Consider the following 20,315-nt stretch of genomic DNA (forward strand, 5'->3'; position numbering starts at 1 on the left):
CTTGGGATTCTAGCTCTCTCTCCTTCTGTCTCTCTCTGTCTCTCTCTCAAACAAACTTAAAAAAAGAAGTTTAAAGTTTCTTTATTTTGAGAAAGAGCACAAGCAGGGGAGGGGCAGAGAGAGAGAGAGGGGGAAAGAGAATCCTAAGTAAGCCCTTCACTGTCAGTGCAAGCCAGACGTGGGGCTCAAACCACAAACTTTAAGATCATAACCTGAGCTGATATCAAGAGTCAGACACTTAGCTAGCTGAGCTGCCAAGGCGCCCCAAGGCCTCAGGATTCTTAATTAATGTAGCACCTAAGCAGGGACAACCTTTTGAAATGTACAATATTAGAACTGAGGAGCCAAATGTGAAAATTAAAAAGTTTTTCTTTTGAAAAAGAAGTACACTTGTGGAGTTGATTTGGTTTTTGTTTTCCTTCCCTAAGACTTATGAATCATAGACCAATGATTTCCAGCCTGTGGGCTTAGATCCTTGGTGACAGTGGAACTGTTGTGAGTAGTCTTAAATGTTCCATGTGTATTTTTCAAAAAGTGTTAATAAAACTATAGTCTCTATCATATGGAACCTTGTACATTTTTTTTTAATTCTTAGAAGTGATTTTAACTCCAGTATAATGTACATTGTTATATACTTTCAGGTGTACAGTATAACAATTCAGCAGTTCTGTACAACAGTTCTATACAAAGTTCATCACAGTAAATGTACTCTTAATCCCCTTGATCTCTTTCACTCATCCCCCCCACCAGCCTCCCCTCTGGTAACCACCAGTTTGTTCTCTATAGTTAAGAGTCTATTTTTTGTTGTCTCTTTTTTCTTTGTTCATTTGTTTTGTTTCTTAAATTTTATATATGAGTGAAATCATATATTATTTAGCTAAAACATGGAAAGAGCCTAAGTGTCCATCAACAGATGAATGGATCAAGAAGATGTGGTTTATCTATACCATGGAATACTACATGGCAATGAGAAACAATGAAATGTGGCCATGTGTAGCAACATGGATGGACCTTGAGGGTGTTATGCTGAGCGAAATAAGTCAGGCAGAGAAGGACAAATATCATATGTTTGCACGTATAGGAGGATTAGGAGGAACTTGACGGAGGAACACGGGGGAGAAGAAGGGGGGAAATGGTGGGGGAAAGGGAGAGAGGCAAACCATGAGAGACTCTTGAATGCTGACAAAAACTGAGGACTGATGGATGAGGGGGGGAGGGGGGATGGGCATGGAGGAGGACACTTGTGGGGATGAGCACTGAGTGTTATGTGGAAACTAATTTGACAATAAACTATTTGTAAAAAAAAATAAAATAAAAATAAAACAAACAAACAAACAAAAAAAAGAAATCATATATTATTTGTCTTTCTCTGACTGACTTATTTCACTTAGGAAGTTTTTACAATTCTTAATCTTTTAATATCATTGGATATTACATGATATTAGGAAGTGAAGATAAATTTATTAGGCATGATAAAGATATTATAGGTATTTGGGCAAATGACCTTAAATTTTGTGTAGAAATGCAGAAGTATTTTGATATGGAGTGTCATATGTAATTTACTTTAAGTAGTTTAGCAGTGTATGTGTGTGTAAAGGCAAATCAAATATGATAGAAAGTTAGCAGTTGTTGAATCTAGGTGGTGAATATATGGCTGTTTATTATAGTATTCTATTTTTTCTATATACTTGAAATTTTTGTAACTGAAAGTGAAAGAAAGGCTGTTAGAATTTCAAAAGAATGGTTATCATATAGAGAACATTACTAGAGGGGAGGGGAGGAGGGTGGGGGGAGCTGGGAGGGGTGGAGTTGGGGGTGGTAGAATGGGTTAAGCAGGTGATGGGTACTAAGGCGGTCACTTGTGATGTGCACTGGGTGTTGTATATAAGTGATGAATCACTGAAGTCTACATCTGAAACTAATATTGCACTGTATGTTAACTAGCTAGAATTTAAATTAAAACTTGGAAGAAAAAAAATAAAAGCATATGGCAAAAGCCATGTTGTTTCACTGCTAGAAACAAAACAAAACAAAAAACCACACAAAAGAATGGTTACTGGTACTTGGTCCAACCTTCATTTTTTTAAAGGAGGAAAAATTTTATCACAGTGTTTCAACTGCCTAGACTTATTTTTTGCCCAACATTAAACTACTACCATAAGGGAATAACTAACTGAAGTGTGATAACTGTCTGCTAAAATTACTGCTACAGTCTTTTCTATCCTGAATGACTACAATGGAGCATACTGGCAGACTTCCTAGGAATTATAGACACATCCTGCCAGTTATAGATGTAGAGGAGTCTGTAGAATATTTTGGCATTTGTGCTAGTAGGTACCAAGTGAACACAGTGATTCTGGAACATGTTATCTGCCCACTCTGCCTTGTAAGAGATCTGCATTCTCAACCTTGGTGAGCTGGCAGACTTCTAGGTCTGTAGGTCATTTATAGGGTTAGAAAGACACACTCCCTGCTCCCTTCCCTACCACGTCATATTAGAGCTAGCAGAAATTGCCATTTCTGCTCTGGCTGTAATATACCACTTGAATTCTCCAGGGAAGAGCCAAGTCTTTTGGCCCTGCTCAGTCTAGTCTTCTCCTTCCCAGAGGTTCCAAAAACTCCCCCAGGTAGTAGACCAGCTTCTACTAGTTCCCAGCTTTGGGTAGAATCAGTACCAAGCTACTACATGTGCCAGATAACCTGCCTTACAGTATTGTAACAGGTGACGCTAGGGAAAGCAGAGAGATCATAGACAGCTCAGCTTTCCTTAGAACCTCGACTCAGGGGATATCCTTCCTTAGGATGTAACAGAAGTTAACCTGATCAGCAGTTTTCTTAAACATGTTCACATCCACTCACTGTCATTCGCATAGCTTGAAATGCACTTAAACCTTCATAGACCCTGATTCTCTTAGTCTTGTGAACACAGTTTTTATTGTATGTATATGTATTTGACTAATGTATTGTCAATATTATTTTTTCACTAAACATGTGAGTGTTCATGTAACTAGTTACATGGTAATGTAATTGGTATATGTGTTCTCATATTTTTTCTTTTTTGCTTGTTGTATTATAAATATTTGAAACAAGCAGAAAAATAAATAACATAATAAACACTCGAGGACAATTACCAGGCTTTTTCAAACTTATGATTTTGCTATGTTAAATAAAGTTTAATTTTGTGTGTACCACTCCTCAGCCCATTCCCCCATTTTTGAAAATAACTACTATTCTGAATTTAGTATTTTTCATGAACATATTTATGTACTTTTATTGCATATGCATGTATTCACAAATAATATATAGTATTCTGTAACTTTTTTCACTCAGTGTCATCCTTTTGAAATTTACTCACATGGATAAAAACAGTTCTGTTCTATCCTTCTATATTATGATACAGTATTCTGTTGGGTGAATTTCCAATATTTCATTGCTTCATAAATAAGTGCTGCAGTGAATATTCTTCAAAATGTCTTTGCACACACATACAAGAGAATCTCTGTAGTATATATATATATATATATACTATATATATATATATATATATATATATATATATATGCCTAGAAATGGAGTTCTTGGGTTGTATGGTATATTCATGTTTATAGAACTAGACATTGCTAAATTGCTATGTAGAGTGTCTGTATCAGTTTTTTAAAATGTTTATGTATTTTTGAGAGAGAGACAGAGAAAACACAAGCAGTGAAGGGGCAGAGAGAGGGGGAGACACAGAATCTGAAATAGGCTCCAGGCTCTGAGCTATCATTGCCGAGCCCAATGAGGGGCTTGAACTCACGAACTAGGAGATCATGACCTGAGTTGAAGTTAGACACTTAACCGACCGAGACACCCAGGTACCCCTGAGTGACTGTACCAATTTAAACTCCAATCAACAGTGTCCAAAATTTCCCATTACCCCATATTTTTATAGACACTTGAAATTTTTGCCTGTCTTTGAATATGAAGTGATATCTATACAGCTAGTTTCAGTTTCTTCATAGTGATTTGCTTATGTTGGGCAAAGCTTATGAAAAGGCAGTGGAACTGATTGACAGCCTAGATGTTTCCCTCAGGAAATATCATTGCTTGATTATGCAGTTTAGTTGGCTATTCTAAATGAAATGCTGCTTGCTGGTGAAATACTTGTGTTTTCAAGACCATAAAAAACCTTTTAGGAATTCTTCACAAGAATAACTTTGAGAGAAAAAATTTCTCATAAGGCATTTTCACTTTCCAAATTTATCCTTGTCATTCCAGTTACCTCCCATGATTCTCTTAGCTCTTCTGACCGATGATCAGCCAATACATGAAAGAATGAGATGCCAGGACCTTTATTGACAGATTGCATCTGACAGCAGAATAAACTTACTTCTGCTAAGTAACAAGCTTTCACTGTTTTCACTGCTATCATTTTGATTACTCCAGTAATGAAACTGAATCTGTTTCTTAGGAACTAAATTAAGAAAGCCTAGAATATTCCACTACTGAATTGGTAGCAACTACCTGATAATGATCTGGTGACATTTCTAGAGAAGAAAAATGTAAAGAATGTGTTATTTCATGTGCATTGTACTTAAATGATTGCTGTTGGATTGTGTTCCAATGATCTATTGCTATGTAACAAATGAGCTCAAAACTTAGTAGCTTGAGAACCAGGGACTGGATAAACTGGAGCAAGTACACTTCACCTGGTCTCTCCCACTGAATGCAGTTTTAGAAATCTGGCATAGAGCTCTTATTTGAGGATTCTGAAAGGTAGACTGTAACAGACAGATTAGGAAAGAAAAGCAGATCTTGAAATACTGTGGAATTAGGGTTGAATTTATCATTTCTCCCATTCTGATGTCCCCATGCCTGAATCCAACACAGCTTAAAACCCAGAAGTGGGCATCAATGTAAATAGAAAGAACTCCAAGAGAAACCATCAGTTCTGGTACAGAGAATAAGAAAGGGATATCAGAATATCAGAGAAAGTATAGAAGCCTTCTGTTGTTCTTTTTTCTTTCCTCTGTCTCTTGTGCCATGAGCCCCAAGAAGTTCTGTGGTGGCAGCAGATTGGGGTCTGGCAGGAGTCTAAAGCTCTGAGGGTAGGGAACGTTTCTTTAAGATCAGTGGAGCTTTGGTCCCAAGAAGGTAGAATAACCCCATTTGCTTTTTTTTTTTTTTTTTTTTTCCTTTCCTTCAGCTGCTTGGCTCCAGACATAGGCACTATGGAAACTGTGTGACAGTGAATAATGTCCAAGATTTCTGGATAAGTGACAGGAAAGGGGAGCCCTAGCAAACCAAAAAATACTAGGGAGATCGTAAAAGGGAGAAGCTTGGGAAATAAACTCTTTAAATTTTGTGATGAACTCTTGGGCTTATCCATGTGCTATACATGTAGAAATTCAACCCCAAACAGCATGTCTGCTCCCTAATAAATATAACATATTATATATGGTTAGACCACTGCTCAGGTATCAGATTGGGAACAGGGTGAGGTACACATATGGGATAGATCCAAATAGTACCACAAAGACTGAAAACTTAACTGAATTGAAACCACAGTCCACAGAAGGCTGGTCAGAAACTATAGCCTGAAGAAAACTGGGTTGATTGCCTACTAAAAGAAAAATGTCCATATTCTCCATAGGATTTTAAGATGACCTAGAATATTATAATAATGTTCAGAAGTCCAGGATACTTGGCATCTGAAAAAAAAGGAAAACAAGTTCACATGGAAAAGATGCCACTGCCAAAAACTCAGACTTAAGCAATGGCAAAAACTCTAATGTAGCAATGATAAAAATGTTCCAGCAAGTAAGAGCAAGCATTTTTGGAATGAACAGAAAGATAGTTTCAACAAAGAAATAAAAGACGTAAAGATAAAGAACCAAATAGGCATTTTAGAACTGAAAACTACAATAAGTGAAAAAGAATTCACTGGATGGGATCAATATCAGAATGAAAATGACAGAGAAAAGAGTCAATGAACATGAAGATAAGTAGAAATTATCCATTAGATTAGGAGGAATGTTGAGAAAAAAAAATTGAAGAGAAACTTAGGGACTTGTGGGACAATGACAGAAGTCTAACATTAATGTCATCAGTGTTCCAGCAGGAGAGGTAAAGGAATAGCAGAGAAAATTGATTGAAGAACTAATGACTAGAAACTTTCCAAATTTGGCAAATAACCTAAACCTATAAAATTCAAACTTATGGATTTAGGAAATCCTAAAAAGAATAAAGGCAAAGATACTCACATCCAGACACATCATAACTATTATAAACTGTCATGACACCAAAATAGAAGAAAAAATTTTGAAAGCAACCAGAGAAAAATGATGCAGTGCTTATAAGGTAACAACTATTCAAAGGACTGCAGATTTCTCATTAGAAATCTTGGATGACAGAAAGAAGTGGAATTATATTTTCAAACTGCTGTTGGGCAGGGGAGGGGGGGAGGGGGTTCTCTACTTAAGGTTTTATGTCTGACAGAAGTGTCCTTCAGGAATGAGGTTTAAAATAAAGACATTCTCTAAGACACATGGGTGGCTCAATTGGTTGGTTAAGTGTCTGACTTTGGCTCAGGTCATGATCTCAGGGTTGATGAGTTAAAGCCCCACATCGGATCCTCTGTTACCCTCTCTCTCTGCCCCTCCACTACTCACTCGTTCAGTCTCTCTCTCTTTCTCAAAAATAAACATTAAAGGAAGATTGTTCTAAGGAACTATAAATAACTCTGAACACCTAAATCAACAACTTAACGAAGGAGACCAAATTCTCAGTGAACTACCAGAACTCACCTAAGCTAAAAAGATAGCCTGAATAGTTCTATGACTATTAAATAAATGAAATTTGTAGTTTTGTTTTTTTTAAGTTTGAGAGAGGGAGGGAGGGGGAGAGTGACTGAGAGAGAGAATATATCTTAAGCAGGCTCTGTGCTGTACGTGCAGAGCCCAATGTGGGGCTGAACTCTCAAACTTCAAGATCAAGACCTGAGCCAAAAATCAAGAGCGGGATGCTCATCTGACTGATCCACCCAGGTACCGCAGAAATGAAATTTGTAGCTTAACTACAAGGGATACTTGGGTGGCTCATTTGGTTCAGTATCCCACCCTTGAATTTTTATTCAGGTCAGGACCCCAGGGTCAAGGACTCAGGCCCTACGTTGGGCACTGTGCTGAGTGTGGAGCCTGCTTATGTGCCTTTCCCCTGTTGGTGCACTCTCTCTCTCTCTAAAATTAAAAAAAAAATCTTCTGAAAAAAAAAATCACATAGTTTCACTGGCATATTCTACCACACACTTATAGAAGAAATACCAATTCTGTGTGATCTCTTACAGGAAATGGAAGAGAAGGGGACTCTATTTTATGAGGCTAGCATTACTCTGATGTCAAAACCAGACAAAAGCTGTACAAGAAAACAAAATAGTAGACCAATATCCCTCATGAACATAGATGAGAAAATACTGCATAAAGCACTAATAAATTGAACATAGCAATGTATGTAAAGAGTAATATGCCATGTCTAAGTGTGGTTTATATCAGATATGCAATACTAGTTCAGTAATTGAAAATCAAAACAATGTAATTCACAATACTGACAACCCAAAGAATCAAAACCATGTATATCACTTGATACAAGAAAAGCATTTGACAAAATTTAATAACGTTCATTATTTTTTAAACTTTGTTAAAAAATAAAATAAAATTTGTTCATTTATTTTGAGAGTGGAAGAGGGTTAGAGAGGAAGATAGGGAGAGAAAATCCCAAGCAGGCTCTATACTTTGTTTTAGGAAAGGAAAATGGTACCATTTACTACTCTGGAAAACAGTTTGCTGATTTTCTTTTTTTAAGTTAAATATACACTTACCATGTGACCCAGAAAATCCATTCCAGGTTTTTAGCCTATAGTAACATAAACTTCTATCTTTACAAAATCCTTCACACCAGTGTTTTAGAGCAGCTCTATTCATAATTGCCAAGAAGTGAAAAACATCCAGATGTCCTTCAGCAAGTGAATCGATAAACAAACTGTGGTACATCCATATACCACACTCAGCGATAAAAAGAATTGAACCATCGATACATACAACATTCTGGATGCATGAATGTCAACGGCATTATGCTGAGTAAAAGAAATCATCTTAAAGATTAAATACTGTATAATTCTGTTTATATTACATTTTCAAAAAGAGAAAAGCATGGTGAAAAAAATAGATTATGCATTAGTGGTGGGATTAGGTGTGACTACACAAGGAGTCATTTATGTATTTATGTATTTTTGGAGTATAATTGACATACAGTCTTATATTTCCTATGCTGTAGTTTTCATCTCTGTGATTTGTGTTATAACTGGAAGTTGTACTTCTTAATACTCTTTATTTCACCCACCCCTCACCTTCCCTCTGGCAACTACCAGTTTGTTCTTTATGAGTACTTTAAGAGTCCGTTCATTTTTTTATTGTATATTCATTCTGCTTTTTTACATTCCACATGTAAGTGAAATCATATGATATTTGTCCTTGTCTAACTGATTTCACTTAGCATAATACCCTCTAGGCTCATCCATGTTGTCGCAGATGGCAAGATTTTGTTCTTTTTATGGCTGAGTAACATTCCATTGTATGTATATACCATATCTTCTTTATTCATATTGATCAGTGAAAGCTTTGGTTGCTTCCCTATCTTGGCTGTTGTCACTAGTGCTGCCGTAAATGTAGGGGTGCCTATATCTATTTGAATTAGCATTTTTGTTTTCTTCGGGTAAATACTAAGTAGTAGAATGACTACATCATATGGTAATTCTATTTTTGATTTTTTAAGGAACCTCCATACTATTTTCCACAGTGGTTGTACCAATTTGTATCCCTCCCCACACCCCCAACAGTGCTCAAGGGTTGCTTTTTCTTCACATCCTCACCAGCACTTGTTCCTTGTCTTTTTCATACTAGCCATTCTGACTGGTATGAGGTCATGGTTTTGATTTGCATTTCCCCAGTGATTAGGAATAATGAGGATTTTTCACAGTGGGGTCTTTTACAACGATGGAACTGCTCTTTATCCTGATGGTGCTGGTAGTTACATAAATCTATGCATGTTTTAAAATTCATTCAACTACACATGTCTAAAAAGTCCATTTTATAGTGCTAACTTAAAACCGTTTTTAAAAACTTAGTGGCATAGGGGCACCTGGGTGGCTCAGTTGGTTAAGCGTCCAACTTTGGCTCAGGTCATTATCTCACGGTTCGTGGGTTCGAGCCCTGCATTGGGCTCTGTGCAGACAGCTAGCTCAGAACCTGGAGCCTGTTTCGGATTCTGTGTGTCTCCCTCTCTCTCTGACCCTCCCCTGCTCATGCTATTTCTCTCTCAGAAATACATAAAACATTAAAAAAAAAACTTAGTGGCATAAAGTGACTATTATATGCCATGATTCTGTGGACTGACCAGGTGGCTCTGCTTTCCATGTGTTGCCTGGGATATTGGGATGCCCAGAAGGTCCAAATGGCCTCACTCATGTGGCTAGCAGTATGTATTAGCTATTGACTCAGAGTTTATCTGTGGGTCTTCACCAGTGACCTTTATTCTTCCACTCTTACTACTCCCTATGTGGCTGGTTGGGCTTTTTTGCAGCATAGCCAGTGGGTTCCATGGGTGTTCAAATAACCGTCTCCAATTTCTAAGCACTAATCAGGTCTCTGCATCATGCTTGCTAAATCATTGTTTGCTACAGTTAGTCCCATGACCAAGCCCAGAGTCTGTGTGGGAAGACTGCACAGGGCATGAATACTGCAAGTGTTGACTCATTAGGGACCTCCAAATTATTGTGTCTCACAGATGGTGAGTGCTTGGAGTAATTGAAGATTGCCTGTTATTTAATTTTTTAATGTTTAAGAGAGAGAGAGAGAGCGCGCGGGGGAGGGGCAGAGAGAGGGAGACACAGAATCTGAAGCAGGCTCCAGGTTCTGAGCTGTCTGCACAGAGCCTGACGCAGGTCTTAAACTCATGAACCGTTAAGATTATGATTTAAGCCAAAGTCGGATGCTTAACCGACTAAGCCACCCAGGCGCCCAAGACTGCTTGTTACTTTTTTTTTTTTTAATGTAAACTGTGATTGTTTAAACATGTTGAAAATATGTTCTTTTTTGAGGCACCTCAGTGCCTCGGTCAGTTGAGCGTCCAACTTCGGCTCAGGTCATGATCAGGTTCAGGAGTTCGAGCCCCACATTGGGCTCTCCTGGCAGCTAGCTCAGAGCCTGGAGCCTGTCTTCAAATTCTGTATCTCCCTCTCTCTCTGACCCTCCCCTGTTCACACTGTCTTTATCTGTCTCTCAAAAATAAATCAAACATTTAAAAAAAGAAAATATGTTCTTTTTCTATAAGTAGCAATGATTATAGACCCACATCTTGACAGAGATTTCAGTTCATTCTTTGTCTACCCGATTACTTTTCCCCATAACTCTATTATTAATTGACCCTCAGCATGGAATGGGGTTCCATCCAAAAGCACTCACATATATATAAAAGATGCTGAGAGAGTGGATCTTAAAAGTTTTCAGCACAAGGAAAAAGTCTTTGTAGCCATACATGGTTATGGATGTTAACTAAATTTATTGTGGTAATCATTGTGCAATGTACACATGTATCAAATCATTGTATTGTACACCTAAAACTAATACAATGTTATATTTATTGATTATATCTCAATTTTTTTAAATGTACAAAAGAGCTCATGTAGCACTGCAGATAACCATGGGATTAATTTTGGGGCTAGAAAGGAAACTTTTGAACATATATTCAGACAGCATCCAGAGAAGTAATTTGTCCCCAAAAAAGCCTCCAATTAGGTTTTTATATAGTGAAGGTATAAGGCAGGAATACTAAACCAGAAATATTCTACAGGATGAGTACATTGCAGAAACTGAGGGTATTTTTGTTTTTTGCTAATTTCTTTATTCTTTTGTTTTTAAGCAGTGGTAAACACAAGAAATGAGATTGCTATGAAATTAATACATAAGCTGGAAAAAGATGATAGGAGGGCAGCAGCACTGTGTAGTAGAAAGAACACAAATGGAGAAATAGAAAAGATGGATTCTAGACCTGATCTGACCACAACTGTATCCTCCTTTTCTTCTTTCAGAACTTTGGGTTTCATACTACAGAATGAAGTGTTTAATCTGAATAGTGCTTCTTAACATCCCTTGACAGCTCTAGAGACCAGGATCTCTTAATGGAGATGCATAATTTGGAGGGAAAAAAAAAAAGTCAGTATAATTTAATCTCCAAAATAAAATTATAGAAGCAAAACAATAAAAGATTCCAGACTGGGGAGGGTACACTGGGTATAGAATGAGAAGGTACTGAAGAGGGTGTGAGTTTTTATAAATGTTGAGAAATAGAAAATACAAATACAAACGATCTCTAAAGTGAGCAAGACCTGTTCATCTTTACTCACTTTTTTATCCCTAAATGCCAAACACAGAGCCTGGCACATAGTAATACTTATTGAATAAGTATCCCTCCTCTTAGAAAATTTTGTCTGGGACTTTGGAGAGAATAATTAAGGGGTGTAACAGTTTCGTCCCTTTGTTAGTCACACCATTTCCTCTGTAGATGAGGTATGAATGGTGAACTCTTTTTGTTCCCCTACTAAGCCTATTCACTTTTGGCCTAAAGTCCGTAGCTATATAGTGCTGTATCTGTCTGTACAGGTTTATATAGAATTTATCAGATGCCCTCTTCTATTCCTATTCTGGTTCATAGGAGGAAATAAAAAACATTAATTTATGTCTCCTGGCTTCGGCAGTGGACTTAAAACCTTTGCACCAAAGGAGTGTTTAATTGCCCTCACAAACTTATTTTCTGTTGGCCTTGTGTTAAAATCATAAAGAAGCTCCAAACTCAAAAATACAATTATTTCTTTTCAGTTGATAATAATGACCTCTCTGGGCAATGTTCCCTGTATATCCTAGAATAGGAATCAAAATTTCCTTTGATAGTCTGGATACCAAAACAGAAATTCATGTTAAAAGTAATTCTTTCAGAGGTCCCTATAAAATGACCTAAAGCAAAACTTATTAGTATGGTAAACTACATATCCAGTATTTAAAAACTACCTATTTTGAAACTACCTAGTAGCAGTTGTTTTCTGTTTGGTGATATTTTTGTTTCCCAGACTTAATAAGATGCTAGATTACATCTTTAAGTAAAAAAAAATAATATTTTAAAATATTTATTTACTTATTTTTGAGAGAGAGTGCAAACAGGGCAGGGGCAGAGAGTAGAGGGAGACAAAGAATCTGAACCAGGCTGCATGGTGTCAGCACAGAACCCAGCATGGGGCTCAGATTCATGAACCATTAGATCATGAGCTGAGCTGAAGCTGGATGCTTAACCTACTGAGCCACCCAGGTACCCCAAGTAAAATTTTTAATGAATGGGAAAACTGTATTAGAAATGGTAAAATTGCCTATTGTGTATTTGGTTACAAATACAAAAAACTTGATCAGAAATTTGGAAATCTATATAAAAAATCAAATTATGTATATCTCCTTTTAAAACCCACTACTAGTAAGCTAATAATTATAAAATTCAAGGTTGTATACCTTGTAAGGAAAGCTTACAAGTATACCTTGTAAAGGAAAAGCTTTTCCTTTATTTCTTTCTAACCTAACCTCCCACTTCCATCATGTATTTATTAATACCTGTTTTTTGCTCCCTTAATGGATGTCAGATAATATGTCATAGGCACTTCAGTTGTCTTGCATGGACTATTGTAATAGCCTCCTAAGCACTCTTGTTACTTGTCCCCTGGCCCTCACTCACTCCAGCATTGTCTGTTCTTAGAGTGATCCTGTTCATCTAAAACCTTTCCTTACTCTGCTTAAGACTTCCATTGACTTCCTATGTCATACACAACACAGTCTGACCCTGCTTCTATCCACTAAGCCTCTCTATTCTTATTTCCTGCCTTCTCTCCCTTATTCACTCATTGTGCAAACCAAATCCATTCCTGTCTGAAGGCCCTCAAACTTGGTATCTCTCCCTGGAACACCTTTCCCCAGAGAGTCACATGTTTTCTTTCATTCAGGTCTCTGGTCAGATATTATTTTATCAGAGAAGGCCCCTCATCCTCTGTCTTCTTTATTCTGCTTTGTTTTTCTTCATAGCACTTACCACCAGTGGATATAGTATATATTTTATTACATTTATTTTTTTTTTGGCTGTTGTCCCTAGCTAGAATATAGGCATAATCTGTTTGTTCTTTGATGTTTCTCCAGAATATTGCGTCAGATATTTGAATGAATAGCTAGCTCAGCACAAGTTCTACTTCTTCCTTTGAAGCTTTTCTCCATCCTGCAGTGATTTCACTTTTCTCTCTCTTAACATCATTGTAGGTGCTCATGTGTTTGTCTCTCCTGATTGCTTAGAGTTCTTATTCTAAACATCACTATGTCACTACTTAATAGGTAAGAGTGTGGAGTCAGAATTGTACATTGTGGTTTAAATCTCAGCCCTACCATTTAGCCATTTGACTCTGGGCAAGTTATTAACCTCTCTACTTTTCTATTTCTATGCCTATAAAATGCCAGTAATGGGTAGTTCTGTGAATGGAACACATAAAAGATAGAGTGGGAAAAGGAGGCAGGAATCTATCTGATGATCATCAAGATCATTGTGTAACATAACCTGGCTGTCTGTTTGGACTTTTTCATGTAAGTAACAGAGCTTTGAAAGACTTTTTTTTTAAGGCAATATTATAGCATACAGTAAATTTTCAACTTATTTAAATTTTTACCTGATGGTGCACCTGGCTAGCTCAATGGATATAGCATATGATTCTTGATCTCACGGTTGTGAGTTCAAGCCCCATGTTGGGCATGGAGTCTACTTAAAAAAAAATTCTTTTAGCTTCATTTACTCCATGCTAATACTGAACTATTGAAGAACTTAATTTGCTTTACTGTTGTTTCTTTCATACCATTTTGTTTCATCTCTGTGTCCTGTGTTTACTGCTGTTTCCTGACTAAATTTTACTTATTAAAAATATTGGGTCACTTCTGATCTAGAGTACAACTTTCATAATGTAAGGGAGACCACAAAATTTGAAGTATTACATGTTCATTGCCTTATATTTTCCCTTGACAAAAATTCCATGTTCTGGCTCCTTTGCTTGGTAAGACTCATTAGTGTTCCTCTTACTTCAAGCAAGAATTTCTAAAAGTACATTTGTGTAGATTCTTAGTGACCTAAAAAGAAACAATAAATGTGCATTAGATTTATAGCAACCTCTGACTTCTGGATATATGTGAGAAATGAGGTTATTTACCATATCTTCAGTTCTGGCATTTATCCATTACCAAAAATCACTTTCAGGATATTTTCCCTGCTCTGTTGTAAAATCACAGAGAAGGTTTGGGGCTCCTTAGCTAGGTCACGGTGTCCAGAAGACTGTGCCTCAGCTCAGATCAAAATCAATATATTGTTAGTGATACAAATCTAGTTAACCAATAGCTTTTCAAATTTCCCACTTCCTGTTCATTTCCTCCAGACACAAAATAGGCTCAAGAAGAAAAGTTCTTTCCTACCTTTTATATTTTGAGCTGCCTGTGTTTGGGATTCAAGTATTTTTGGTGCTTATTGCTTAACTGGGCTGAAGATTATCCCATGTGACAGCATAGATCTCTTGTTTTGGAATTGCCATTACTTTCTAGAACAGCCACTCTGTACAGCTGCCAACATGCCCTGGATCCTTTTGCTTCATATTACAGTGATACTGCTTTGTCAGGGTAGAATTCAGCCTCACAGGGCTGGAGTCAGTCTCTGCTGACCTCATGCCACAGTACAGCATGTTCAAATCTGGGAGAAACCCGAGGGTTACTCGGCATATTCCTCCTCTTTCTCTCTTACAAGCATGGAACCCTCACTCTCCTCGGAAACCGTATGTTGTATATGTGTGTGTATCTGTCTCTTTTTTTAAACCTCTTCCTTAATCCTATAATTCTACAGCTTTAAGTGGGGGCTGGTTAAAGAGACACAGGAAATGCTTTGAGCCGCTGAAAACTCAGCATTTTTCAGCAGTAGATCTCAGCCATGGGCATTTGCTATTTTTGGACTGACTCGTGTGAGGTTGCAATAATCAAAAAGCATGTTATGTGTTTCCTAGTTCATTTTGCCCATAGCTATTTGGGCGGAATGTACAGAACACTCTTGGCCTGTGTGGGCATGCTCAGATCGTACTGGAGTGTTCTGACTCTCTCGTGTGCTGCGCTGCTTCAGTGCAGAGTAAATGTCATCCTCACTCTCCCAGTCAAAATAGCTATCAGAAAATAAGTGTTTCCTTTGATAAACAAAAGAATGTTGTTTGCCTTTGGCAAGGTTTTAGCTTGGGAAAAACTCGGGTTAAATTTGAAGATGCTAGGCATGCATAACAAATAAGAATTTGGATTAGAGCCATTTGAAATATTACTCACATTAAAAACAAAGGTTCTTGTCACTCAGCTACTTGTTTTCAGTGTATTTTTCCCAAAGACTTGGCAGTTTTCTGAATTGAAGCAGTGTGCACTTATCACAGTGCTAAAGTTTATGTCTCCAGGTCAGAACAGGTCCCTGTGATATAGCTGGATGGGAAGATGATCCAGCTTTATGCAACACAACCTCCATTTTCACATTTGATCTTTAATCTTGAGTAGAAAACGGCCCATAGCTTGATTTTACCATGATTTTTTGAGTTGGTTTTAAAATGATACATAGATATTTTCTAAGAGATAATGCTAAAAGCATTATTCTGAAGTTAATATACATTTATATTGTTTGCCCTGAGCCATTGGATTTAAGTCCAGATTTTTCACTCTGGGATTTGATATTAAATTACTGTCTTATACCTTGTGGTTAATAATTTAAATACTGACTTTGTTAAGAGGTTTGTGGCTCTGTTCTCTACCCTTTTTTCTGTTTGTTCCGTATCTTGGATTTTAAAACCCTGGCACATCTCTGTTTGTTCTGGGGTTATAAAAGGTCAGTTTACTTATCTATGTTATTAAGAATGCTAGCCCAGGTTGAATGGGGTGGTGAGACAGAAAAAATTCATACTAGAGCCTTAAAAGGGTAGGAGACAGAGACTGATAGTAAAACCAGAAATTAACTCCTTTCCCCACTTATTAATAGTCAAAAGGGCGGAGGGGAACATAAAACATAATTTAAACATTTTTGATTTTCTACATGATTGTATTAATTCATGATTAGAGAAAATCTGCTAAAAAATATATTGAGTACCTGAGTAAATGATTGTAGATCAAACTGTTTTCTTATCTTCTCTACCCATGTCTCCCTATCACTTCACGAACTATTCATCGACTGTGGTGAACTAAGTACTCTTAGTTGAAACAGTGATTAAAATATTCAGAAATGAGGTATTTGCTCTGTTTCTGTAATTCTGAGTATCAAACTGCTATAGATTGGGGTTTGTATATATATTCTCCTTGCATGAGATTGCAACATGCTTTGTGAAGAGTTCCTTCTAAACTACAGAATGAATATTTTGAAGGAAGACTCATGAGGGGAAAATATCTGACTCTAGGAAATAAATGGAGAATTTTGAAAGCTGGACAATATTAAACTTGTATCTATTTTTTTAATAAGATCAAAATATCTTGAGTTGTTGACCAGTTCTAAAGATGAATATTTTCCTTTCCTAATAACCCTGCAACACTGCACATCTGTATGTTTAAGTCATATGTGTAATGCAAACATTCCAGACAACTCCGTGGCAGTGTTGACATTGCCTGAGTTTTCTATATAAATGCCTGTAACTTACAGTGGCCATTCAGAACATACACATGTAATCACTTGGTCATGTATAGTTGCTTTATCTTTTAAATAAGTGTTATTTACATTGGCTGTCACTATATTTAACAGTGAATTTTTAAAAGATAAAATAAATCTCCCCTCACATCTAAACCTTACAGTCTAGTTGGAAAAGATAACAACAAATAATAAACCTGATAAGTAAATGATGAAGTGTGTTAGAGGAGGAGGATGGGCCATAAAAACAATAAAGGTGGGTAAGTGAGATTGGAAGTGCTGGGGGTAGACCATTATTTTTAGCAAGATAGCGATTGTAAGCCTCATTTAAAAAAAGAGATTTGAGGAAGGACTTCATAGAAGTAAGCTGGTTATCCATACACCTGTCTGAGAAATGAGCATTCCCAGTAGAGTGTACAGCCAAAACAAAAGCAGGAGTGTTCCTGATATATACCAGGAATAGAAAACAGGTTGGTGTGTCCAGAGCAAGAAGGGAGGGCAGTGGTGGGAATGGGGTGTCCAGGATACAATAGAACTTCTCAATTGTCTGTTGCTAAATAACAAACCACTCCAAAATTTAGTGACTTAAAACAGCTTTTTTATTTGCTCACAGTTCTGTGAGTCAGCTATTTGGGCTGGGATTAGTTGGGTCATTCTTGTGGGGTCTGGCCGGGAGGTTACTATAGTTGCTAGGTGGCTCCAGTAGGGTTGGATGGTCTAAGGTGGCCTCCCTTACATGTCTTGTAGTTGGTGCCGGGTGTCAGTTGAGTCTGTCTTCATGTGGCATGAGGATTTTAGCCTGAACAGCTGTGAGGATGGAATTATCATTAACTGAAATGTAAAGCCTACTGGAGATCTCAGTGCAGCAAGAGAGAGCAGGTCCCAATGTACGAACACATTTCAAGTCTCTGCTCTGTCACATTTGGTGTTTCATTTGGCCAAAGCAAGTCCATGACCAAACTCAGTTTCATAGGATGGAGAAATAGATTCCACTTTTTGATGGAAGGAATAAGGAAGTCAAATTGTAAAGAGAAGAGCATACTAGATTGGATGAATTTGTGGCTATTAATCTCCCAGAGAGGGATCAGTTCAGAAATGCCCTTGGAGCTGTTTCTAAGGACTGGCTTTCTCTTTTAATGTAAAGGGAACACATTGAAGAATTTTAAGCAGAGAAGTGACATGACTTGATTTATATATTTAAAAAATTTTTTAAGTTTATTTATTTATTTTGAGAGAGAGAAAATGTAAGCAGAGGAGGACCAGAGAAAGAGGGAGAGAGAGAGAATCCCAAGCAGTCTCCGCACTGACAGCATGGAGCCTGATGCAGGGCTTGAGCTCACAGACTGTGAGATCATGACCTGAGCTGAGAACCAACAGTCAGATGCCTAACTGACTGAGCCACCTAGGTGCCCTATATTTTTAAAAGATCATTCTGGCTTAGTACTGAGAATAGATTATATGATGCCAAGGAAGACCAGGGAGGAGGCCATTGTAGTAATCCAGACAAGATATGGTCATGGTTCAGACTAAAGTAAAATAGCAGAAGTGAAGATAATGGGAATTGGTTAGACTTTGAATGTACGATCAAACAGCATTTTCTGATGGATTAGGTATAAGGTATGAAAGAGAGAAATTGATGACTACAAGGATTTAACTAACTGGAACAGCTGGAAATGGATTTGTCATTAACAGATGTAAAGTCTGCTGGTGGGGCAGGTTTTGTGGGAAAGAATAAGAGTTCAGTTTGAGATGTCTGTTAGACATCTAAGTAAGAATGTTGAATAGATAAATGACTGTATGAGTCTGGAATTTGGGAAGTCTGCAGGCTGAAAATAAAATTGAAGGAAGTGTCACAATAGATAGTATTTAAAGTCCAGAGATTAGGTGAAGTTATTGAGAGAGAATAAATGTAACTAAAGGAGAGAAGAGGCAGAGGAGGAAGAGAAGCTCATGATGGATGGGGAAAATCAAGAGAGTATGGTGTACTGGAAGCCAGGTATTAGAAACTCTTCACAGGACAAGAGGAACATCAGCTCTGTCAGATGCTGCTGATAGGTCGAGTAAGGTGAGGACTAAGAACTCCTCTTTGGATATAGTAATGTAGGGATAATTGGTCATCTTGCCAAAAAGTTTTTGGTTGAATGATGAGATAAAACCAATTGAGTGAGTTTGAGAATGGGAAGAGAGGGATTTGGATTCTGAGTTTTAGACCTTTTTTATTAGTTTTACTTCAATAGGGAGCATTGGGCAGTACGCGGTAGAGGAAATGCGGTCAAAAGTTTCGTTAAGGTGGGAGATGGAAAAGTCATGCTGATGGAAAAAATTCAGTAGAGGGGGAAAATTGGTTCATTTCTTTCATTTTATTTAATAAACTTACATGTGCAGGCATTGTTCAAAGCACTTTACAAATATGAACTCACTTTTAATTAAAGAATAAAACAGGGACTGGCCATTTAGTATAAAGTACTGTGGTGGGTGCTCTAAGGAGTTCAGCAAAGTGTAGGACACAGTTTCTGACTTAAGGACTCATGGTCTCTATTAGAAAATATAAAAACTTGCAAAAATAACTAAAAGCAGGAAGGTGATACAAAAAAGAAAAATTATACAAATTACAAGTTAGAGAAGGGAGATTAGTTTTAGCCTGGGAATAAGTAGTGTCAGTAATTTGATTCCAGTTAAATAATAGTGGGCCTTTAAACTAAAAGTAGGCTCATTTGGGCTTAAATTCATATAATTTTACCTTGAGCATGGGGAGGAGTGTGTGTGTTATAAGGTGGACTGAGGACAGGGTTCAAGGTAGGAGGAAAAACATTTTCTCTTCAGTATATAGTCTTGAGATAAAAAATGCAGAAAAGTCAACTTTAGAGAAACTCCCTTCTCTGTCACTGTAACTGTCAGCTTCATGTTTATATTTCTAATTCCCATATGTAGGGGGAAGGGGACGGGAGAGGGAAGGTTGTGTGAGTGTGTATGTGTGAACCGCAGGTGCTTCTTCAGTACCTAAAGGACAAGGAATCCTGTGTTAATCCTCTGTTTGACTCTATTAGATATATTTAGGAGTCTATTTTTTATTTTAAAATAGTTTGGGGGAACAGTCCAGATTATTTTTCAGACAAATAAAATAGAGTTTAAGATGTATAAACCCAGGAAATATAATTAGAATATGTCCTTTAATTCTCATTAGCCCTTAATGAAAAGTGTAGTGGTTGTTGGAAGTCTGAGGATAAGTAAAGAATACCAACTATTTAGATTGATACTTGGCTGGAAGAAAGTATTTTATGTTCAGTGGAAACTTGTGAGGATAAGTTTATAGATAATCATTTCTGGAGAATGTGGAAGCCTAACTCAAGTTGACTTTTTATTTCTAGTGGTTCCTCTGTTGTCTGTTTTTCAAAAATCTAGGCCTATTTTAATTATGTCCTAATTCTTATGGGAATCCAAAAGAGCTCACAGAAAAAGAAATATGTATGTTCAAATTACATATCAAACAATGGTCAAATTTATCCTTAATAAAGAGAATGCAATTGATA

At 37.1% G+C, this 20,315-nt stretch overlaps 1 protein-coding gene across 5 annotated transcripts in view; it reads left to right on the forward strand.

The window, feature by feature from the left end:
• The window catches only part of TMCC1 (transmembrane and coiled-coil domain family 1), a 244,387-nt gene that overhangs the window by 169,446 nt on the left and 54,626 nt on the right, over nt 1-20,315 (forward strand). Inside the window, exon 1 of one of the 5 annotated variants that reach the window (XM_039231307.1) lies at nt 14,859-14,923. The exons of the other annotated variants lie outside the window; for them this stretch is intronic. Within the exon in view, the coding sequence (XP_039087238.1) occupies nt 14,897-14,923 (27 nt within the window). The 5' untranslated portion in view covers nt 14,859-14,896. Of the gene's footprint in view, nt 1-14,858; nt 14,924-20,315 lie in introns of those variants that run through there. 5 annotated transcript variants of the gene reach the window in all.

The sequence above is a fragment of the Hyaena hyaena genome, unplaced genomic scaffold, assembly GCF_003009895.1.
Source record: "Hyaena hyaena isolate Hyena2069 unplaced genomic scaffold, ASM300989v1 scaffold_56, whole genome shotgun sequence".
In the NCBI taxonomy this organism is placed as follows: Eukaryota; Metazoa; Chordata; class Mammalia; order Carnivora; family Hyaenidae; genus Hyaena; species Hyaena hyaena.